The following is a 26,251-nucleotide window of genomic DNA, read 5'->3' on the forward strand; positions in this document are numbered from 1 at the left end:
TGCAAACTAGTATTTTGAGACAAAAATCTGGAAGGCATGTGATGCTTACTCTGATTACAATTTCAAAGAAAGAATGCAAAAGGTGGGGACACATAAATTTGATACGCAGTACCATTTTTTTTTTTTTTTTTTTTTTTTTTTTTTTTTTTTTAAGAAAAACCCGAATATAAGGTGGCCCATATCTAATTGATTCCGACAACCTTACACCTATTTAATTAATTCCGGCAACCTTACACCGAATATAATGCTCAAGCGCCACTTGACGGATGACCCACGCTGTCATCGATGCAATGTTAATGCTGATGAAACTTTGTTACATATGCTTCGAGATTGTCCTACTGCTAAAGAGCTATGGAGATCAGTGGTGGTACCACAAATTATCCATCTTTTTCCACTAGTGATCTACAAGCTTGGATGACTAAGAATCTTAAGGCTGAAGGCCTTATTTACTCAAATAAAGGGCCGAGATAATCAATATTATCGGAAAATATATTTGTGATATATTTTCTGTATACATCTTATTAGAAGAATAATATATTTAGGTTTATTTATGTAAAAGATATTATTTAGTAAATATATCTGAAGGATTTATAGTTATGGCAGTATATCTTTTAGGAAGATTGTTTTCTATCTTATAAACGTAGATTTTGTATAAATACTCTACTTATTGATAATAATAATCAAGCTAATCTATTATCACTTTACCTCTAATTTGTCATGGTATCAAAAGCAGGTTAGATCTTGGAAGTGTTTACAAAATTTAATCAAATTTAAGAGTCATAGTGAGTAATAGCTACCGGTCTACCACTATCTACAAAATTTCATTCACAAGATAAACATACAAGCTTTGTTTGGCAATTGACAGTTGGCTACTGGTTGTTTAAATTGGCTTGTTTGACTGACTGTTAGCATTGACTGTTTGTACTAGTTGTTTGACAATTTGTTGTATGTAAATATATTTGGTAAAATCAGCAGTTAGCTGTTGGCTGCAACTATGCAAAATGATCTTAAAAGATATCAATATGTATTCTTATTCATTTATTATCAGTATTATTAATTACTAATTATTACTCTCTCCGTCCTTAAATAAAGTTCCCGTTTGACTAATTTTATAGGACTTAAGGAAAGGGAGGAGGAAGTACTAAAAAGACATAGGAAACCCAAATACTCAATCATTTGTTAAAAAGAAGATAGAGAAAAGGTACTATAGACATCTAAAAATGTCTCCCCAAAACCAAACCCGATGATAAACAACCTTTCACCGTCATTATTGGTCGGGTTAAGTATTTAATTTCGGGAGAGCTTAAAATCCATATTCAGTCAAACGCTGTCAACAAATCAGTCCACATTTTCAATCCAAGTATTTAGTCAAGCTTTGTTCAAACCTCATTATAGCCCAAAACATTTTAATCCATTTCATTTATTTATTAATTGAGCCCGATTAATAAATATCAAAACCCTAAACCTGAAATAAGTTCGGAATAGCTGAAATGACGTCTAATTATCCTGTACTTAATGTAAATAAAAGATAAAAATGAATTTAGAAGAATATTCCAAAAACACAATTGCTGCACCACGGGAGTTTCTGTCGCGCCACGACAATTTCTGTCGCACAACGGCAATCTCTGCCGTGCCACGACAAACTCTACCGTGCCACGACAATTTCTTTGACCCGATTTTATCTTTTTACGCGGTTTTTTTTTTGAAACAGATAGAATTTCGTACTGCGCATTTTCAGCATTACCGTGCCACGACAATTTTTTCGTGACACAGCAATTTATTCTTCCGCGGTGCCTCATAGCTAGGGTTCCGGACCCCACTCCTCTCATTTCCTCTATAAATACGAGGCTAATTTCACAGTCTCGGGGCACCAAATAATTCTCTCTTTCTCTCTTATGCTTTAGCCTAAATACTTGTCTTCCCTATTCTCATAATCCATCCATTAAGCACTCCCGGAGTCTGTACTTTATCCGAAGTTCTATACTAAAGCCAAAGCGTGAAAGGTAGAACTGTTTGAGGGTTTGAGCCCAAATCAACTTTACTTTGATTTAAATTAATTTCTATTTTATTATTTTTTTTTTGAAGTTACTAACGTGTTTATTGTTGTATAATTGCAAGAAAACACAATCAAAGTAAGGAATCATGTTCCTCTTGTTCCTATTACATTTCTAATGGTTCTTGTCATGTTTGTTACGTATTGATCGTTATTATGGTTAAATTGGTTCCAATATTAATGTTTATTTCATATTGTTGATCACCATATTGCATGTTTAAAGGGAACATGTAATTGAATATAATGCTTAATAAGATAATTTGAACGACCGGTTATGATCCTTTTTAATCTTGTTGTTAATTCAAGTGATCACGATATTTAGAATTATGTGTACACTAATATTCAACTAATTTAGCCTACTTTAGTTTGAAGCAAATTGAATCTTTGTATTGTGTGCCTTTGAGAACGCAGGAAATTAAATACTTTTCACTATAAGAATTGAGTAGAAGCCAATACGGGCGAATGTGACTCCACGAATCACTTCGTACCATCAACCCCGATCCTCCTTTGGTGGTTTCGAACCATATGGAGTTAGTAATCTCATGGATTATGAATGGGGTGTAACCTTCATGAGTCGATCGTTGTTGCCTTTCGTTGTCCCTTATCAAGGTTGCCTTATAATGATCCGTGAACGGTTTACAAGTTCCTTAAAAACTTGTTGGCGGCTCTCTACTTTTATCGTCCCTAATCATTGTCCCTATCGTATATGTTAAATCCCGCTTCCTAAGAGTGCCTAGCATATTCACAACATGCTTAGGTAGGCGCGCTTCGAATGACGACTACAATTACTTTTTTTGAAGTAGATTTCTTTGAAGCAAAATTTCAAAGGGACTCATGGTAGATTTCTTTGAAGCAGAATTTTATGGATTACAACAGCTATATGAAGAGGAACAACACATTGAAGCATTTGATCAAAGCATGGATCATGCATCTACGGATGAAGCAGACATGAGACATCATGATTCACAAAGTGATGAATCAAACATGGGACACCAACAAGGCAACAATGAACATGCATATCAAGGGTATGAACCAGATGATGATGATGATGCAGATAAAGATGATGCAACTGATGTGACAAAGGACAGGAGATAAATGACAGTAGAAGAAAAGAGGCTTCTTATTGATGACATACTACTGAACATGGAAGAGGACTCATTGCCTAGGGGATACTTATCCACCTTGGCCAGAAAGTATCATGTTCACAAATCAACAACAACAAGATGGTTCCATGTAATTAAAAACACATAGAAGAGGGGAATGTTATTGATGTTATAATAAAAAAACTAGGTAAAACAGATCCCAAACCTAAAGAATACGTACTCAGATGAGTGGCTTACATCTGTCCCCTTGTATAAGATGACCACTGAAAGGAGCTATGCTGCAGCTCTTCATGTTTCATCCTCTACCATATATAGGTTAAGGAAGAAGGGCAGACTTAGGACACACACAAGTACCAATCATCTAACACTCACTGATAATCACAAAATAGTAAGACTGAAGTGGGTTCTAAGTTTTTTCAACCCCATTCCTGCAGTAGGAGATCCTACCTTTAGGGATATGCAACAAGTCATTCACATAGATGAGAAGTGGTTTTACTTGAACCCAGAAACAAGAACATTTTATTCTTCTACCAACAGAGGAAGACCCATACAGAGCACAAAAATCAAAGAGGTTCAAGCTAAAGGCTATGTTTATGGGTATGATTGGCAAGCCACTATATGATGAACACACAAGAGACTATTGCATGATGGGTAGTATGGGTTATTCCCTTTAATAGAGTATGAAGTTGCCAAGAAAAAAAGCAAAAACAAAGACAAAGGCACATTAAAGACAAAGGCAGTCCAGGGGGTTAACAAGGAAGCTATAAGGGACATGTTACTCAACCATGTTATTCCAGCATTACATGAAAAATGGCCTCTGTCCATAGTTACCAAAGGATATAAACAATTCAGTGGGATAATGCTAGGCCACATTAGGTACCCAAGGATGAAGAATTTCAGGCAGCATTACAAGCATATAGGTTCAATATTCAGTTTGTTTTTCAACCAACACAATCACCAGATTTGAATGTGTTAGATCTAGGCCTGATTAGAGTTATTCAGTCCCTTCAATATCAATCATTTCCCAAAAATATGGATGAGATAATAAAGAAAGTGGAAGAAGCTTTTGAGGAATTTGATCCAATTTGAACAAGTACACATGGATCACCCTACAATCTTGCATGCTTGAAATACTAGAAAAACAAGGGGAGAACAACTTTGCACCACCACACATGAAAAAGAGAAGGTTGAACAGATAAGGCATTTTACTAGATTTATTAGAGGTTGACAAGGAACTCATACAATTAGTGGTGCAGTACTTGAATACTATTTCAGTACCAATAACAAGTAATTATCAAGAAGAAGCAAACATGGAGGTGGATGTAGACTAAGCACTGAAGAGAAGAAGCCTACTGCTTTTAGGACTCATAGACTGCCACACATAACCATTAACCCCTAAATTTGTTTCTTTTTTTTTGTTTATGTATTGGTTATGTGATAAGTCGTGTTTTGATGACTCGGTGCTTTTATGGGTAGTTTCGTTGTTTTTGATGTATTTCAGGATTAACGGAGCTAATTTGGAGATTTTACGAAGTCACGAAGCTAAGCCGAGGCTCACGAACCTTCACGAGACCTTACTCGTCCACTAGGGTAGCCTAGGGGTTTAAAGGGCTTGTTGCATACGCTAAACGCAATCGTGATTCCTACAATAGTGATTTATATGCAAATGGAGTATGGTTGGCTAATCTTGAGTATAATAATCATGGAGTATGAAAACATATTGCTTAAGAATATCAAATCATGTGTTCGAGACGAACTTGAGTGAAAATGAAGCAAAACGTTGATGAAATACTTGACAAATATGACACCTGTTCACTATTATGCTCATAACTTTTGATATACAAATGATAATGGAGTGGTTCAAATTGCATTGAAAATTAGACTTGAAGACCTTTCCAACAATATATTACACGCCTCAAACGAAGCTCCGGATATGAATTTATGACTGATTTAAGATGAGTGATACGCGCAGCAGGGGAGGCACGTCCGTGCCCAGAACAGGCACGTCCGTGCCTGGAACTTAGAAGCCAAGGCAACAAACACTCGATCTGAGGCACGTCCGTGCCTCTTGTAGGCACGTCCGTGCCTCCTGGAAGGATTGGGCGCCAAGTCTTTTAGTTGTTTTCTTGTTTTTCTAGGAGTATAAATACACTAAGCATTGTTTTATTTCATCATTAAGTTTTATTAGCCTCTAGTTTACATTGTTAAAACCTAGTACTCTCCATTAATTTTCTTTGCTTTTGTAATTTAAGATTCAAGATTTCTACTTTCAATTTTCCATTCAATTCAAGATTCAGTATTTTCTTTTCATCTTTTATTTCTTAATTATGTTTTCTTTAATTATTTTTGTTATTGTTTATTTCATTATGAGTGAGTAGATTCCTTATTCCAAGATGTAGGGTAGCCCAATTATGATTGATGCATGAATTAATTCTTTAAATTCTCTAATAAATTTTGCAATTGCTTATGCTAAATTGATTGTGATTATGCCAATACTAGATTAGAGATAATTAGTATTGTTATTATTCCATTGTTCTATCACAACGAGAGTTGGGTTTAAACAGAATTGGGTAGATCAATTTAGGGTTTGAGATTCAACATGAGAATAGTTGGGTTGATAATTGGGAAGTTAGAGTAATGTGTTTAATGTCTCTAATTTGCATGATACCATGAGAATAGGCTTGATTGTATGTTAGGGAAGCCATTGATACTCAAGAGAGGTCCTTGTTATTGCTTAAGGTTTACTTTTCCCCATTCGATTGGAATCGTATGTTAGGGGTAGAAATATAATTGCATCGATCGTAATTGTGGTGATACTTGATCTTGGATGTTTTAGTTATTTTTTTTATCATATTCTTTTGATTTATTTTTAGTTTTCCATACTTTAGTTTCAGATTATTCCACCATTGTTGATCCTTGCTTAGTAATAACTTGAGTCTAGATAATTTTAGGTGAACCATAGTCTTTGTGGGTTCGACCCTGACTTGCCCTACTACATAGTTAAGAGTTAGTTAGGTTATTTTTGCTAGGTGTGCGACCGCCTGCCAAATTTTTGCGCCGTTGCCGGGGACTAACGGTTTCAGTTGATTATTTGTGATTCGTTTTTGCTAAGCTTTATTGTTGCTTCGGCTATTTTTTTCTTGTGTTTTTGATATTCTTTCTCTAGTTTTCTTGTTACATGCCCACACGACGCTCACGGTCAGACGATCTTGAACCATTTGACTATGAGATCGAGGCAACTATAAGGAGAAGGAGAACAAGGAATCGACGTAGGAGAAACATGGAAGATGCTACGAAATCCCTTTTGGAGTACTGCATTCCTGACACGACCACCAGACTCCTTTCTAGCATTGTCAGGCCACCTGTGACGGCTCAGCACTTCGAGCTTAAGCCCCAATTCATTCAATTTATCTCCAATGATTCATTCGCAGGCCTACCGCATGATTGTCCAGTAAGTCATATTGATAGTTTTCTAGGGAAATGTGACACAATGAAAATGAATGGTGTAACAGATGATGCTATAAGACTTCGCCTTTTCCCATCTCATTACGGGATAGGGCAAAGGAATGGTTGAGAGATGAAGGCACTGGCTCGTTCGATACATGGGACAAGCTAGTGAAGGCCTTCTTAGTGAAGTATTTAGGACATGAGAAGACTGCCATGTTGAGGAACGAGCTATCCACCTTTCGACAGTCAGATGATGAGTCTCTCTATAAGGCTTGGAGAAGGTTTTAGAGGCTGCAGTGACAATGCCCCCATCATGGCATTCCAGAGTGGATGTTAATCCAAACCTTCTATAATGGCTTGACTCATGAGTTCCGAATCTATATTGATGCTGCGTCGGGAGGCTCTCTCTTGACAAAGAACCCAAATGAGGCAAAGGAGCTCATAGAGAAGATGGCGGCCAACGATAACTACCATCCAGGAGGTCGGCAGAATGTGAAAAAGGGAGGTAAACTTGATGTAGATGCTTTGACTATGTTAACCAGTTCTGTGCAGGCACTAACAAGCAGGTTTGATAAGTTCCAAGCTGGAACTTCTATTAGCCCACTGGAGGTTTGTCAACTGTGCAATGTGCAGGGCCACATCGCACCGGATTGCCCGCAGAACATGAGTGAGATGTTTATTGAACAAGCCAATGCTTTCTACTCTTCGAACCCTAAACAACCTTTTGATCCCTACTCCAATTCTTACAACGAAGGTTGGAAACAACATCCCAACTTCTCTTATAAGAACACCCAAGCACAACAGAATCCACCATCACAACCATCCCTACCCAACAACTATAACTCACCACCCGGTTTCCAACAAAGACCACCTATGAACCAACAACCAACGCAACTACTTCCCCAAAAATCTAGCCTTGAGTTAATGATGGAGAGATTTATTACCGCAACCAATAGTGCCATCCAACAACAAAGTAGCTCTATCCAACAACAAGGTAACTCCATCCAACAGTTGCAAGCCCAGAGTAAGCTTATGGAAACCCAAATAAGTCAACTTTCACAACAGGTGAGTCGCCTATCGAGTCTTCATGATCAAGTAAAGGTCCAGAAAGAACAATGCAATGCAGTTTTCTTGAGAAGAGATGAACCATCTCCGAGGCAAATAGGTGAGAAGGTGTGCAGTGTGGAGTCTAGGAGGATGAAAGGGGCAAAGATATCCAAGGCCCCAAATATGCTGCTCCACCGGCTTATAAGGAACCAATGCCTTTCCCACAAAGGTTGTCAAAAGCCGTACTCGATAGACATTTTGGGAAATATTGCGAAGCCCTTGAGAAGGTACACGCTTCTACTCCCTTTTCCGATCTTTTAATTCAAATGCCTCAATTTGCAAATTTTGTAAAGAATATTAAAGATCAACATGAGGATAAGGAAGTAGTAAATAAGAAAGGCCCTACTCTCTTATATGATAACCTACCACCTAAGCTGCATGATCCTGGTAGTTTCACTATTCCCTGCACGATAAACGAAAAATTTTTCGAAAGGGTTTTGTGCGATTTAGGTGCTAGTGTTAACTTAATGCCCTATTCATTATATGAGAGTTTAGGCTTGCAAGGACTTAAACCTTCCCCTATTTCTCTTCAATTGGCTGATAGGACCTCTAGACTTCCTAAGGGTGTGGTTGAAGATGTATTAGTTAAGGTTGGTGAACTTGTTTTTCCTGTTGATTTTGTTGTTATGGACATGAAAGAAGACCATAAGATCCCGATTATATTTGGTCGTCCATTCCTTGCCACAAGTCAAGCTTTAATAGATGTTCCTAAAGGACAAGTGACCATTAGGGCCCAGGATAAACAAGTCATGTTCAAGCTCTTTGATGAACATAATTCTATATTTGATGGTGGTACTTGCTTAAGAATCGATGCTACTAACCCTTTGTTTGATAAGTATGTATTTGATAGAAATTTCGAGAGAAGCAAGGACAAAATTCCACCTGATGATGCGTTTGGCCATATGAAGGTGAGTTCGGATATAAGGCAGGTAAACAATAAAATGAAGGAGTCACTTGGAGGCAATCATTCCCATGGGCAACATTGCGGAGTTCCCCCTTCGTGCGGTGATCCAGGCTGAGCTATCACTACGGTCGAGCTAAAGACCGTATAAACAAGCGCTAAATGGGAGGCAACCCATTCTTGATCCTTTACTTTTCTTTTATTCCTATTTTTATTTTTATTTTTGATTCTAGATGTGGTTATAAGTGTTCTAATTTTTATTATTTTCTCTATCTAAATAGGTGAAAAGAGAAAATTCTATGAAGAAGGAGTCCACGAAATAAGGCACGCCCGTGCTTCCAACCTAGCTCCGACCCGAGGCGTGGTTTTCCCCCTCCCGATCAGTAGATCTGTTTCCTTTTCCCCTTGTCCATTTACACTGTTTTATACATACATTGAGGACAATGTATGGTTTAGCTTGGGGGAGGAATCACTTTTCACCATGTATATATTAGTTTTTCCTTAGTATTTGGTTAGTTTCTTTCCTTTTAGTGTTGTTGATATGCCATTACATACCTATGCTTCTATGATAATGATCATATATGTGTGCTTTGCGAAAAGAGTTTTCGAAAACCCATTTACCAATTTGCTTGGAATTGAGTTGGTTTGTGGCCAGGATGGTCTCCCCGCTCTACTTATGTGAATAGTTTGTGTACCCGGTGAGATTTTTGAGCAATATTTGACTGATTTCACTCTATCTCAGTTGTGTTTCTTCATGTGTGATTAGTTGACCTTCATATAATTGAATTCTTGGTCTTGTTCTTTGACTGTTTGAGACTTGAATGATGCATGTTGCGAAAAAATGATTGAAATTTCCTTGTAGAGAATAGAGTCTCAACATTCTAGGCCTACATAACTATTATTTTTATTTTTCATTCACCCGTAGGTTGAGCCATTTTGAGCCGTGTTTATCCCCCTTCTTGATACCCTACGTTTAAAGACATAGAGCTATTGTCCTAGGTTTATTTTGAAGGAGCATTACACTTGTTAAAGCCCTATGAGTGATAAATGAAAAAAAAATGAATGAAAAAAAAATATGAAAAAAGAGAAAGAGAAAGAAGGGAATTGATTTATTAGAAGGAAGGAAGGAAGAAGAGAAAAGGAAAGAAAAGAAAGAAAAAAAAAGAGGGTTTTTGGATTTTCACATATCCTTACCTCGAATTAAAGAGTTTTAAAAGTCTTCCTAATTCCTAATTTGCTATGAGTCCCTTTCTTTTTGCAAGAAAAAAAAGAGAGTATGATTGAAAAAAAAAAGAAGGAAAAGAAAGAAATAAAAGAGCTATGCTTATTTTGTATGAAGTTGGAGGAAATAAGGTTGGCTTGAACCCGACATTTGAATGTGTAGTGGGATTAGGATTTGTTATATTTTGAGCACCACATTCCCAAATAACGTCGTCCAACCCTTGTTTACCAAGCTTAGCCTTTATGGATTTCATGATTTTCGTAATTGCATCAATTATTAGAAGTGGAGAAAGTCACATTGCAAGCCTAAAGAGGACAATTCATGTGAAGTTGACATGCATTCTATGCTTAGGTTGAGTGATATCATATTTCACCCGTAAACACATGAGCGTTTATTGTTTTTATTTTTCACAACTAAAGTGAGAGCTATTTATGTTTGTGTGAGTTGGTTTGGGGAGATGTGTGGTAAGATGTTTGTCGATTCCAAGTTTAAGAGGTTTATGGTGGTTTTATGCATATTGACTCTTATTTTTGTTTTCCTCGTGATTTCAAATTGATGGCACATTATGATGGTTTGAGAAGTTGTCTTTCTCCTCCCTTGTGATTCATGGTTAAATTCTTGAGGACAAGCATTAGTCTAGCTTGGGGGAGTTTGATAAGTCTTGTTTTGTGCATATTTGTTAGCTTATTTTTGGTTGGTTTTATTATCTTAGTCGAGTGTTTTAGTCCATTTTGGTGTCATTTGGTTTAGTTTCGATGATTCGGTGCTTTTATGGGTATTTTCGTTGTTTTTGATGTATTTCAGGATTAACGGAGCTAATTTGGAGATTTTAAAAAGTCACGAAGCTAAGCCGAAGCCCACAAACCTTCACGAGACCTTACTCGTCCACTAGGGTAGCCTAGGGGTTTAAAGGGCTTGTTGCATACGCTAAATGCAATCGTGATTCCTACAACAGTGATTTATATGCAAATGGAGTATGGTTGGCTAATCTTGAGTATAATAATCATGGAGTATGAAAACATATTGCTTAAGAATATCAAATCATGTGTTCGAGACGAACTTGAGTGAAAATGAAGCAAAACGTTGATGAAATACTTGACAAATATGACATTTGTTCACTATTATGCTCATAAATTTTGATATACAAATTATAATGGAGTGATTCAAATTGCATTGGAAATTAGACTTGAAGACCTTTCCAACAATATGTTACACGCTTCAAACAGAGCTCCGGATATGAAGTTATGACTGATTTAAGATGAGTGATACGCGCAGCAGTTCAGGCACGTCCGTGCCCAGAACAGGCACGTCCGTGCCTGGACGTCAGAAGCCAAGGCAACAAGCACTCGATCTGAGGCACGTCCGTGCCTCTTGTAGGCACGTCCGGCCTCCTGGAAGGATTGTGCGCCAAGTCTTTTACTTGTTTTCTTGTTTTTCTAGGAGTATAAATACACTAAGCATTGTTTTATTTCATCATTAAGTTTTATTAGCCTCTAGTTTACATTGTTAAAACCTAGTACTCTCCATTAATTTTCTTTGCTTTTGTAATTTAAGATTCAAGATTTATACGTTCAATTTTCCATTCAATTCAAGATTCAATATTTTCTTTTCATCTTTTATTTCTTAATTATGTTTTCTTTAATTATTTTTGTTATTGTTTATTTCATTATGAGTGAGTAGATTCCTTATTTCAAGATGTAGGGTAGCCCAATTATGATTGATGCATGAATTAATTCTTTAAATTCTCTAATAAATTTTGCAATTGCTTATGCTAAATTGATTGTGATTATGCCAACACTAGATTAGAGATAATTAGTATTGTTATTATTCCATTGTTTCTATCATAATGAGAGTTGGGTTTAAACGGAATTGGGTAGATCAATTTAGGGTTTGAGATTCAACATGAGAATAGTTGGGTTGATAATTGGGAAGTTAGAGTAATGTATTTAATGTCTCTAATTTGCATGATACCATGAGAATAGGCTTGATTGTATGTTAGGGAAGCCATTGATACTCGAGAGAGGTCCTTGGTATTGATTTAGGTTTACTTTTCCCCATTCGATTGGAATTGTATGTTAGGGGTAGAAATATAATTGCATCGATCGTAATTGTGGTGATACTTGATCTTGGATGTTTTAGTTATTTGATTTATCATATTCTTTTGATTCATTTTTAGTTTTCCATACTTTAGTTTCAGATTATTCCACCGTTGTTGATCCTTGCTTAGTAATAACTTGAGTCTAGATAATTTTAGGTGAACCATAGTCTCTGTGGAATCGACCTTGACTTGCCCTACTACATAGTTAGGAGGATTAGTTAGGTTATTTTTGCTAGGTGTGCGACCGCCTACCATTATGTGTATTTTGGTAAATACTTAGATCACATTAGTAGGCAGTCACATATTAGTTTGACAAAGTTAATTTAAATAAGTTTTGTTACTGAACAAACTTTTTGAATGCATGAAAAGAAAAACCTTTTGTACCTAGTCCATCAGATAGGGTATTTTCACTCAAAGCAATCTTGTAATAAGTGGGTTCCTCAGATCAACATCAACCTCAACTAGAAGTCACTAGAGCTTCCTCACTTAACAATAAGCTATTAGTTGAGTCCCTTCATCATTTGTAACTTAAACACAAAGATGCAGTATTTATTTTAGGAATTAATGCATCTATAAAAGTACCAACTAGGGGACTCAAATTCAATAAGGCAAATACACTCAACATCATCCCAACACAATCAGGCCACCACAACCTTATAAGGAGGCCATAACAATAAACAAAAGGCCACCATAATGAACATCAGGGGACCACAAAAAAAAAACCCAGCTAACCACAATTAACATCATGGTAACAACAAACAGGCCACACCAACAAAAACAAGGCAACCAGCAACAACAAACATTCATCCAGAATTATAACAAGGCAACAAGGTGAACATCAGGCCACCAAAACACAAACAAGCCAACCAAGAACACCATCAGTGTAGCAAAAATAGGGTTTCCATAAGGGGTGAACAAATCCAGAGCAAACAATAACCAAAACAAAAATCAAACTCAAATCATCCAAAAAAAAATTAAGGTTTTAGAATTTACGATGTGCAATTAGTTTGGAGGAATGTAGTACTGGGGGTAATAGATCTACAGGTACGCCATGTACACATCATCTGGCTCAAGACCTTTAGGGAGGCCAGATTTGATGCGCTTTGCACCAATACTAGGGCCACCACCACTCCCACCCTGCATCTGAAGGGACTCAAGTGGCTGCAGAACTTCACTAGCAGTCAACTCAATTGGGCCAGAGTCCCCAGTCTTAGATCCAACATGTAGGACCCTTCTAACATAAAATTTAGCCCCACGAATCCTCCTCCTAGCAATCAAAGAAGCGCGGCAAACTGGTTTCATGACACTAGATCCACGCCGTGGTTTGTACCTTTGGGAAGATGAACGAGGCATTTTGTAGTAGGAGATGGAAGGGACTCGTAACAAAACAGATCTAGGTTGTCGTCCTTTGAAGAAATCCTGGTGAAGAGGAAATGAAATCGAAGAAAGTAACGCAGGAGAGAGAAACGAGAAAACCCAGAAAATTATGAGGGAGGAGGAGATCGACTTCGAAGAGAGAGAAGAGGGGGAAAATGAAGAACTAGGGTTTGGGGGGGGGGGGGGGTGGGTTTTTTGGATATTTCTCCAGAATTGATTGCACCCAACCATCTTCAACAGATGAATTGAATGCAGATGCATTTAATGAAGGTGGTTAGGGAATTGTTGATTTTAAAAGGTTGGATGTAATTTTGGTGGGAATGGTTATGATAATCAACCTAGTTTTAAAGATAATGAAAGTAGATTAGTATGTAGTTATAATAAGGTGTTATAAAAAAGGTAAGGGTAAAATGGTCTTTTGTACCCAAAAACTTACTATAAAAGGAAAGAGAAATATTTGTTGCAAGTAATGTGAAGCAGTCATTTTTGACAAATGTTGCTAGTAATATGAAGCGAAGGTAGTAAATCATTTATAAACCTAAAAACTCACGTATATAACACACTAGATTTAAACCCGTACAAATATACAATGCATGATTTTATTCTTATTCTTATTATTTCTATTCTTTGCAAAATTAGCTTCAGCAACATCAATAAATATGCCTTGGGTGCACCCAACAATACATGTCAGCGAGTGCAATCTATACCATGCACTATATGAGCTTGGGTGTAGCCTAAAACACAAACTATTGATTTAGTGCAATAAATGACATTTATGAAATGACATAATCTACTATTTTCTTTCACATCTGATGATCAATGTCATTTCCATGAACTATATGGATTTAAGTGAAAAAAATAGCATATATTAAAAGACATTGACCCTGTTCATTCAGCGGCAACGTTTGGAGTAGCGGGTAGCGTTGTGTCTGGGTGAAAATACTAATAGAAAAAAAAAATAAGACCGCTTGATAAGGTAGTGGTTTGGGTAGCAATTAGTGATAGAGGTAGTGGTAGTGTAGATTTTCTCAAACGTTAAAAATAATAATAGTGTGCCAAAGGTTATGGTTGATAATATAGATTTTCTTAAACGTTAAAAAATAATAGTGTGCCAAAATTTATGTGTGACTCACTCGATGAGATTGGAGGAAGAGGAGTCCCCTAAATTTCGAGTGTTTTATAATGTAGTGGTGGGGTATGGTGTATGATAGAGGTAACTTTTATCAAAAGTTGAAATAATTACTTATTAGCTTTTGAAAAGCAAAATTAGTAGTTGGTAATTATTCCTACAATCTATAAAAATTTTATTTATTTTTACTAGTAATAATTAGTCAAAAACTACTTTTTCGAGCACTTTAATTATTTCATTTCACAACTAACAACTTATTGACAACTAACAGTTTATTCACAAAGCTAATAATTACAGCCATGACTATAACATCTACCGTACCTGGCCTCTACACCTTCATTTGCCAAACAGGGAGTAATTAAGTTTTGAATGAATAATTGGTTTCATTGTTTTTTTTAATAAAGTCACAAATTTTTGCAATTTTGGGAATTATTTTTACCAATTTTTGTTTTTTTGTCAGTGACATACTTGTAGTAAATAAGGATAATTTAAACACTTTTAATATAACTTTAACCCATTTTACAATAAATTAATAAAAGCCCGGTTAGACAACACTTAATTCTTTTTGGGCATGGACCCTATGATCATATAGGAGGCAGTACTTAGGCCCTGTTCACTTTACCTTAAAAAAATAATATTCAGGAAAAATAATTTCAGTTTAATAAAAATCAGTAAACTTAAAGAAGAAATATAAAAAAAAAAATGTAAAAAAATAATTTCAGTTCAGAAAAAATAAGTTAAGTTTAGCAAAAATAATTATTCAAGGGCTTGTTTGTACTGATATTGAAAACTTGATGATTTGATAATATATGCTAAGCTTTGCTTTCTGTCAAAAAAAAAAAAGTTTAGCAAAAATAATTCAGTTCAATAAAATAATTTCAGCTCAACAAAAATAAGGTGAAGTGAATGGAGCCTTACACTCGGAACTGGAAAGGAATACTGCCATACTGGAGGCTTCTTCCTAGCTAAAATATCTTGGAGGCAAAGCTACTGACAGTGAGGAAAACCAAATCTTTTTCCGAAGCTTTCTTTACAGAATAATTACTTTTGGATATTTGTTATTCCTTTTTCATAATTCTTTAAGATTTAGTCTGATAATTTATGTATGAATTTACTTGTTTAATGAACAATTTGTAGGAATCTACAGTTTCCCAACATAAAATTAACCCCACTTTTTCATTTCTAAACCCCAAAATTGGTATGACAGCTTAACTTAACACATTATTAGAAGCAAAGAACACTTTATATATACTATACTGTATACTAATTTAAATTTAACTTGGTTTCAAAAAATAAAAAAAATTTAAATTCAACTAAAAATAATTCAAAATTCTTCTCTCTAAAATCCCATCTCTCCAAATACTTGGAACCCACATATAATAAAATTAAGATTAAATATTAAAATTTCCAAGTTTAGATGTCTTGAGTTACATACAAGAAATCAAAAAGCAAAAGTATAATTAGAAAGAAGAAAAGAAGGATAAATGGGATTGTTTACAGAATCTTCAAAGTAGTACATACTAAATGTTAATTCTAACACCAAAAATGAAGCAATCTAAGTCCATTTTCTGATCCTATATAAAAAGATACAGCTACAAACTGATATAATCATCATACCAAACCCCTTGATTTCGAGCACATTGTATTCGTACCTCACCCCCTAAACCTCGAAAAATATGGCTGTTCCACAAGGTACTACTACTAGAAAAAGAAGTCCAATTACACTATGTGCCATATGTTGTCTAGCATTGATCGTGATCGTGGGGCTTGCCATCCTCATAACTTGGCTTGCCATTAAGCCGAAGAAGATTCAGTACTCTGTTGATGAAGGGTGGATCAGGGACTACAACTTGAACAACAGTCGTCTAACATCCACATTCAATTTTGTCATTAGGACATATAATCCCAACAATAAGGCCGTGATATACTATGACAGAATGGATGTCACAGTGTACTATCGAGGCCAAAATGTGTCCTCGGATCATATGGATCCATTTCGACAGCCTAAGAAAAATGTCACCAGGCTTATGTATCAGAAAAATGTTAAGGATGTCGTACTGTCATCAGATTCTGCTCAGCATCTGAAACTCGAGAGGACTGGTGGACAGGTCGATCTTGATGTAAAGATCAACGCGAAGATTAGGTTCAAGGTAGGAGCGTTCAAAACACGGCATTATAAGTTGAAGGTATTATGCTCCCCTGTGGTTGTTAACTTCTCGAATGATAAGAGGTTTCAGAAGACAGACTGCGATGTCGACTACTGATATATATATTCTGCACTGATTAGTTTGATGTCATACATACATTGGTTTTTCTTTTTCTTCTTCTTTGTTTTCGTTTGTTTTTTTGATTGATTGTATTCTTCGATTCATTGGCACTCATTAGTTTTGTGTGTTTTTGTTGTTTCTTTTCTGATTTGAACATTTCTTCTTGTTTTCTTATGTTTTTGTAAGAGAAATGAGTTGGGGATTGTACTGAAGAACATCATTTTGCTGTTTGTGTAAAAACTTATGTTTAATGAAATTGTTCAAATGTTTAAATGCTTTCAAAATTTTGATGATTTTTGCATATACTTTCTCCGTTTTTATTTATTTGTCCCATTAGACGATATTTAAGGATGTTAAACACACTTCATAAAAATAAAAAGAATATCAATTCCACCATCTTTTTGGTGTTAACCTGTCTACTTAGCTTATCTAATTTTTTTTTAAAATCGGTGAGTCATGAGACTATAGGCCAATTATTAAAACACGGAGGAAGTAATCATTTACAATTTCTACAATCAATTGTAAAACATGCCCATAGTTTGAGGCTATTGCTTTCTTGTTACCATCTTTGACACACTAACTATTCTGCACCCTAACTCTAATGTCCTGTTGACAAGCCTATACTCATAGTTAACATGAGCCCTAACCATTTAACCCGAAAACCGAAACTGAACAAGATGAAATGGAGCAAGGTATAACAAGAAGTGTACTCTACATCCTTGGATGCTTATAATAATAACGGTTAAAACTCTTAAAGATACAAAGTTTTAAGAAAATGATGATTAACAAACAAGCTTCTTCCCTCTGTTTCCAATAAAAGCAATTTAGCAATGCAAGCAAGTGGTATGTAAAGCAGTAAAAGCAGTTGACATATTCTTTTCGTGTTGCCATGATGTTTGTGGTAACATCTAAAAAAGCTAGGGAGTAGAATTGGTAGGCCACATCGTAAATGTGAAATGTGCCAAAGGACCTATAATCTATTAGAAAAAATAAAAAAGACTTACTTCCTTAGTGTGTTAGGTAATTAAGTTGATCTATAATTTATTGGTAAGGAATTCCTAGTTTTCTGCCTGGTCTCAAGTTCAAGTCTCACTATAGTCATCGCCCTCGGCCCATATAAGTTGTAAGTAGATCACTGGCAAATCTTGGAAGAAGAAGAAGAAGAAGAAGAAGAAGAAGAAGAAGAAGAAGAAGAAGAAGAAAGGGACCAACTTTAAACTTAAAAGTTTTTGTTAAAAATAAGAATACTTTAGACAATAGAACAACATTTTTTATTTCTTTGAAAAAATAATGCGTAGTAGTATGTTTGGACAAGACAATTTTTATAACAATGGAATTTCAAAATCAAATTACTTCATATCCGGTCACTTAATATAATGGTAATTTGAATGTATTCTTACCAAACGACCCAATATCTAACGTTATTGAAATGGTGAGGAATCAATAACACAATACTAAAACAGGAATGACACTTGTCACATCTTGGTGCTGATTTTTCCCTTCAAAATTACTTAGTTTTTTTTTTTTTATTATTATTTATTTTTAATCTTCTTCAAATTATCTTTGCCATATAATTATAATATAACTAGATGAACCCCATGCGATGCACTGTTTGTTTGTATTTTTTTACAACTTATATATATATATATTTTCCTTTTGTTACTTTATTTATTCGTTGTACGTAGTATATCATATTATCATTTAATATTTTTATTTTATTTATTTTAAAATAAATTGTGAATTTTCTCTCATTCGTTATATATTTAGATGAAATTTCTAATATCAAAAGAAAATATTTTATATTTATTAATTTAAACTTTAAAATTTCACTCGGCAATTTTATTTTATTAACGTAAAAATTAATCTTTAAGACAAATAAATGATAAATGATGAACATTTTATTTTTTTTCTAGAAAAAGATAAAGGATATATTTTTAATTTCAATGATTTTTTCTTATTTTTTGTATGTAATTTAAAACTATTTTTTTTTGAGAGAAAACTGATTTTTTTTTAATTAAATGTGATTACATTTTTTTTATTAGTATATTTTTATAGAATATTTTATTATAGTCACTTTTCATATTTTCATTATTTTTTTTATCTAATCCAATTTTTATTTTTATTTTTATTTTGAAGTTTAATAGTATTTTGTTATATATATGAAATAAATAAATTGTTCTTTTCTCTTAAATAAAATTTCCAATTTAAAAAGATAGTAATTTTTTAAATTTTAATTTTTAATTTTAATCTTACGTGGTGATTTGAAATAACAATCCTATGTGGCATAATCTTATACGTAACGCTCTAAAAATATTAATCCTACATGATGCTCTAATAATTTTTTAAAAATCAAAATTCTAGGTGGCTCTCTAAAATCTTGGAAAAAAACTCCCCTTTATATAATTTAACATGATTTTTTTTATTAGTATATTTTTATAAAATATTTTATTATAATCACTTGTCATATTTTCATTATTTTTTTTATCTAATCTAATTTTTTTTTAAATATCAATTGAATTTGAATTTCATTTTTTTTTAAGTTTAATTGTAATTTTTTTATATATACGAAATACAATAAATTGTTTCTTTTCTCTTAGATAAAATTTCCAATTTTATTTTTATAATAAATTCAAACTTTTAATTTTAATCTTACATGGCGCTTTAAAATAACAATCATAATCCTATAAGTAATGCTATAAAAATAATAATCCTACATTACGCTCCAATAATTTTTTAGGAATAAAAATCATAGGTGGCTCTCTAAAATCTTGGGAAAAAACTATATATATATATATATATATATATATATATATATATATATATATATATATATAGAAATGGGATCATGTGAGAACCCCTCCCCTATATGAGAACCCATCATATGTGAGAACAACTTACAACCATTGGATCAAATTACATCCAACACTCCAAACTCTACCCGGTCAAAGTAATGGCACTTTTTGTAAATAAAAGAACTTTCTAAGTTGTATACAAGAAACTTTATATAAATTAGTCTAGCTCTTTCTCTCTAAAATTGTTGCTGCTAATTCTCTTTCTCTCTCTCTAGAAATTGATCTAGCTTTTCCCTTTCTCTCTCTTCTCTCCCATAGTTCTTCGATTGTAATGCCTCAATATCATCAATTTTTAGCTTGAATCTTCAACTATATTGTTAGGTTTGTAATAATTACTTATTATTCGATTTTTGACTTCAATCTATAAATATTGTTAGCTTATAATTTTTTCAATTTCACTTTAAACCTTAAAAATCGTGAATTGCTAAATGGATTCAACACGAGCTCCCAACGGCAAAGCAAACTCTCTAGTTCTTACCTATGAACGAAGAATGTAAGTAACAATTTATTGACTTTTATTTTGTAGCGTTTTTATCTGTCAACACAATCAATTTATTGATTTTTTCAAATTTTTTTCATTGTAATTGAGCAATTGTGTTATGTATTTCATTTGTATTCTGGAACTTTAGAAGTAATATACGGTGATTACAATCAATTTATTTCATTTTTGCAAACGATGTATGAACTTTGATGAATGGTGTTCATTTTATTTTACTTTACTCATTTTAATTTGCTCATTTTAATTTGCTCATATATTTTAATTTGCTCATTTTAATTTGATATGAATGGCCTATGATGATTCTTGAACATTTTATATGAAATGCCATTGGTGTGTCTTGAGTTGATGTAAAATTATACTTTGATGTTTTGAGGAGTTGAGAAATTCAAGTTATGTGGATTTTATATTGCCAAAGGAACTTAATACATTCTGATTATTAAAAAAGGTTTGTTTTAGATAAAATGGTAATGTTACATAAGTAGAAATGTAGGATTATATGGGCATTTCTAAATTAGGAATTTGTTGAAGTAGTTTTGATGAGTTAGGCTAAATACTGATTCTCTTCTGCAATAATATTTGGAATGCGTTATAGAAGTCAGGCAAGGAGGTCATGGCAAAGCCCCCATGAACTTGATGGTCTTCTTGGAAGTGGCTCTTTTCCTAGACTTGCTGGTGCACCAGTTCCAAGGTTTCGTCCTACTACTGAGAGCACTTTAGGGAGTATGCACTTTTGCTAGAGTTATAATCATGACTTTGTTACCAAACCTGAGAGCTAAGATTTTCGAACTTGACTTTTATTATCACTTTTACTACCTCATCATCCGATTTATCGTTTCCTCTATTCACTTCCATATTTCTATGTTTGATTTTTATTATCCTTTCATACATTATTGCTAATATAAACATGTCTTAGTAAAACATGATACCTATACACATACATGAACTCATAGTAGTCCACTTTTTTTCTAGAGATGAACATCATGAAATTTTGGTAAATTTTTCTAATTATGGAGGATTTTCAGAGTACTTTAGTGTATTTTTGACGGATAACTAGACAGAATTGTTTCATCATTTAATTTCTGTTTAGTTTGCTCAATTTAATATAAGTTTGCTCATTTGAATTAAGCTTGCTCATTTGAATTTGGTTAGCATATCAAAAAGTATAACAGTTTTGTTATGTATCTCGTCTAAAGTTGGTTCAATAGCACTTGCAAGTGACTATTTAAGTTCATAACATATAGGTATACATTTAGAATGGTGTGAATAATATTATAATAAACTGATTAATCAGTTTTTGTGACTCTGTATGGTAGCCTGCTTTTCTCCTCTTAATTATTTGAATCTTTGGTCTGACATTGGTCGTAAACAGTGTACTAGCAACTACATAACTACATATTACACGACTGAAATGATTTGTAAAATATGGGACCTCATTATTACTATAAACCAAAAAGAAGCATGCATTAATACTTTATTATAGTAGGAGTATTTTATGTGCTTAGTATAGTAGCATACTATTGTAGTATTTCATCTTTAACATCTCCTTTTTAATTAAGCATACTATTGTAGTATTTTATGTGCTTAGTATAGTAGCAAAAAATTGATTGCTCATTTCCCAAATGATCAAAGAAATGTTTGCTTATTTTACAAATGAGTAACTAATTATTTGCTCATCTGACAAATGTTTGCTCATTTCACAAATGAGCAAAGAAATGCTTGTTGATTTACTGAATGATTAGAGAAATGTTTGATCATTTGACAAATGAGCAACTAACTATTTGCTCATTTGACAAATGAGCAAATAAATTTTTACTAAGTTTTTGCTCATTATTTGACAAATGTGTCAAATGAGCAACTAACTATTTGCTCATTCGCTAAATGAGCAAAAAATTGATTGCTCATTTGACAACTGTTCATTAGATAATTTATCAGCCCATGCTTCTCTATCATAATACTTCAGACCCTCCCCTAAAGTATCCTCTTCACTGCACTTCCAAAAAAAATCTATGTGATATTTTACTTTTTTTTTTTTAATGATTTTGTATGAGCAGGAACACACTATATTGAAAAGGAGTGTGCTGCCGATGTCGGTTCATCAGGGGCTGTAGTGGCTGTAGAGTCTGAGAAGCTCAGTGCATTTATAAGTCAGAAAACAAGCAGAAGAGATTCAAATATGTCGCTACTAAGGGTAAAGGAAAAATAGGGGAAGGAGGGCAGATTAGGAGGTTAGGCAATTGTTATGATGTTTTTAGGATTTGCATAGAATAGTACTAGTATTAGTTTTTATGATGTTCTCAATGGCACAAATGTGCAGGTGTTAATCTTGTTCTTATAACATTTGGTATGTTTTATAATGGTAAACATTTTCTAAAAGTTGATCTTTCTTCATTGATATTTACAAAAAATTACAGGTTATATAATTGCAAAACAATTCTTTGCTCATTTATGAAATGAGCAAACTATTTAATGCTCATTTGTCAAATGAGCAAATAATACTTGCTCATTTTGTTAAAATTTAATATTTATTCTTACGAATTTGTCAAATGAACAAATAATTAGTCAAAATGAGCAATTAATTTTTTGCTCATTTGTCAAATGAGCAAAAAATTTCAATGCTCCTTTGTCAATGAGCAAACTATTTAATGCTCATTTGTCAAATGAACAAATGATTCTTGCTCATTTTGTCAAAAATTAATGCTCATTTGTAAGTGTGTTTGAATGTTTCAAATACATTAGGCTACTAGCTCAAGAGTAGAGCATTGTGCAAATGCAAAAAAGATGTGGGATCAAATCCTACGTAGGTTCATTTATGTAATGTGGAGACACAAATTTGTATAAGAGTTTAATTGTAACAAAGTTTATATAGTTATATATAAATAATTTCAAACCATTTTTTTGCTCATATAATTTAGTACAAATTTGATTTTTTTTTTTAAATTAATTTTGTTTATAGAGATAGATAACCTATGTAGGAATTAAACCTACATCCCTTATGCATTTGCATAGTGCTCTATCAATTGATGAGCTAATAGTTTTTATCATATGTTTTAATTTTTTTTTATGTTATAAATTTTTAATCAGCTCATTTGATAAATCAACAAAGAATTTTTTGCTCATTTAATAAAATGAACAAACACTACAAGAAAAATACCTTTTCGTCGTGAATATTTTAACATTTCGTATCGGATGTAATTGCTACAAAATAAAAATCCCAACGAATGGTTATTCGATACAATATTCTCCGTTGCCATAGCCTTTAGTAGTGTTTTTCGCTTTCGTTGGCGTTGTCCTTATTAATCGATACGGAAAACAACAATCAGTCATGGTGATTATTGTAGCGATTATAATCGCTACAAATGTTGAACTCATTTTCTACAAAAAAAAAAAAAAAAAAAATCCTTACATATGATCTATACAACATTCGAACATGCAACCTCAAGCTTCAATATTAAATGTTTATCCAAGAGGCTATGACATATTTTATGTTCTCTTTGTCAAACGAAATTTTAAAATCTAGTGTAAAAAAGGCTTTTCGCATCGATTTTTGGGTTTTAGTGGCGATTGTAAACGATACACTTTTCCATAATTATATAAATGTGCATAAAAATGGTGAATAAATATTATTATGTTTTTCGTATCGATTTCATATGGGTTTACTATGTCGATTGTAAAATGATACATATTCCACTACTATTTCACAAACATATGTGCATATTGTAGCAAATGTAAACTCGCTACGAAAAGACAATTTTCTTGTAGTGAAAAAATTGTTGCTCATTTATCAAATGAGCAAAGAATTGTTTACTCATTTTGTATATTATGGACAAGAAATTTTTCTCATTTGACAAATGAACAAAGAATTGTTGCTCATTTGATAGATGAGCAAAGAATTGTTTACACGTTTGATAAATGAACAGAGAATTGTTTGCTTATTTGATAAATGAAAAAAGAATTGTTTGCTCGTTTGATAAATGAACAAAGAATTGTTTGCTCATTTGACAAAATGAATAAAGAAAGAATTTTTTGCTCATTTGATAAATGAGCAAAGAATTGTTTGCTCGTATGATAAATGAGCAAAGAATTGTTTGGCTCATTTGATATATGACCTAGGAATTTTTGCTCATTTTATTTTTGTCTGCGCATTTTATTTTGCTCATTTTATTTTTACTATATTACTTTTCAAATCTAGTTTGCTCATTTTAATTATGTTTGCTCACTTTACATATCTTCTATTGAATATATGAAAATTATAACACTAAGGTTGAATGATATGACAATTTTTTTTTACAAATTAAGAGTATTCAATAGAAAATTTCACGAAAATTAGCTTTAATTAACGTAAAAGTAACATGTAATAGGAAATTTATAATGAAAATCCTAAACTGAGAACACTCAACTAAAAAAATCTAGCAAAAATCATAATGTCAAACTCAAATAACCAAAATAAGAGCATTCAAATTTGAAATTTTCCAGAACACCAAATTTGATAATTAGAACATCAAATTCGAAAATTTTGATGAATACACTAAATTGAGATAATTCAATTCGAAAATTATAATAAAAAAATAAAATTAAGGGCATGATATTCGAAAATTACTTACCAAAATTATATGTAAGTGAACAAGAGGAGAGAGAAATGATTGATCCTTGAAGCTTCAAACCATTGATGTTTCTCCTTCAACTTTGGAGAGAGAGAATTAAGCTTGGTAATTTTTTCTGGAGAGAGAAAGAAGTTATGTGTGATGTTGGGTTTGGGTGAGTTTTGTTATGTAGAAAATTACATTAATCTCAGCTGATGGATTTTATACAATCTAATGGCTGAGATTTGTCCTCACATAAAGGATGGGTTCTCACATAAAGGATGGTTCTCACCAGATCCTGACTATATATATATATATATATATATGGATTTTCTATTTGACCACCATATTTTTTTTTCAAATAATAAAAAAGATTTACGCCATTTATATATCATAGCAAATATCTAAAATTATCAACAAAATAGTATTCCATATATATCGCTAATATAATTTTCCAAATTAAATCTTTAATTCAAATCAATTCAATAATCTATTAACTATTATTAAAACAAAACGTTGCTGACATCATCACTGTTCACATGTCACTCACATAATAAATTTTTTTCCTGCCTAAATGTAAGGATGATGTCATTATTTTTTTTTGGAGCTACCATATTTAAAAAGTTTGAAATTTGAATATAACTTTTACATTACAACTAAAACCTATCAATTTATCTTTAATTTAATAAATGGAATCTTACATTGAAATATGTATTAGGCGACGTTGAACAGGTATTATATTATATATTTGATGAAAATGTAAAACTATAAAATTACAAATATTTTTGTACAAGGTGCATAATTCTTATTTATATTTATCCATTTTTTTTAAAAAAGTACAAATTTATAAAAATAGATTTTATATAAACCGTGCATCGCATGGGTTCTAACCTAGTTCAAGTCTAAATCAGGGTCCTAACTTTGGTGGTCCCAACCAATTTACGACTTAACACCTTGAGCTTGGAAGAGGCCAAGGGTAAGAGAGTTAATTCATTCCCATGGCCAAATCTTAAATCCGTAACAGTTGACTTTAAGGTAATTAAGATCAGACTAAATCAAATCAAATCAGACCAGATAATTTCATATCAGATCAGATAAACAAAAATAAGGTAAACAAAACAAGCCTTAATCCCATTCATGATTATAAGATAACTTAGATTGACCTAGAAAGCTCTATCCTTTAAATCAGATCAAGTAATTCATGATTTTATTGCTATTAAAATTTTAATGAAGCCTTAACATGTTTTCATAAAATATACTATTATCAAGAGAGAAGATAGTTTTACCATAAATAAATGGCTAGACAAGATCAATTAAGAAAATAGTCGTGGCCGTCAACTAACTACACTATCTTAATTAGTAGGACAAAAGATATATGCCATCAACTATATCTTAACAATGTATAAAAATTTGTGTCAAAAAAAGAAAAAAAAATGTATAAATATTATTTAGGTATAATGAATTATTTTGAAAAGTAATCCAAGATCAATACAACCCTTAACATGAATTCTGCCAAACTTCCACTATTTAACAAAGTAGATGATGTTAAAATCAAGTGTTCATGCACTTCAATATTTCCTTACACCATTCTTCTCATCACTAGTCTAGCCATTCTC

At 32.9% G+C, this 26,251-nt stretch overlaps 2 protein-coding genes across 2 annotated transcripts; both read left to right on the top strand.

The window, feature by feature from the left end:
* The first annotated feature begins 7,976 nt into the window (after positions 1-7,976).
* LOC110699825 lies at positions 7,977-8,729 on the top strand. The gene has a single exon (XM_021877336.1). It carries the CDS (start codon positions 7,977-7,979, stop codon positions 8,727-8,729), a length of 753 nt encoding a protein of 250 aa, XP_021733028.1.
* A 7,216-nt stretch (positions 8,730-15,945) lies between these two features.
* LOC110699681 (uncharacterized protein At1g08160-like) lies at positions 15,946-16,988 on the top strand. The gene has a single exon (XM_021877206.1). It carries the CDS (start codon positions 16,114-16,116, stop codon positions 16,699-16,701), a length of 588 nt encoding a protein of 195 aa, XP_021732898.1. The 5' UTR covers positions 15,946-16,113; the 3' UTR covers positions 16,702-16,988.
* Positions 16,989-26,251: the final 9,263 nt, after the last annotated feature.

The sequence above is a fragment of the Chenopodium quinoa genome, unplaced genomic scaffold (genome assembly GCF_001683475.1).
Source record: "Chenopodium quinoa cultivar QQ74 unplaced genomic scaffold, ASM168347v1, whole genome shotgun sequence".
Taxonomy (NCBI): Eukaryota; Viridiplantae; Streptophyta; class Magnoliopsida; order Caryophyllales; family Amaranthaceae; genus Chenopodium; species Chenopodium quinoa.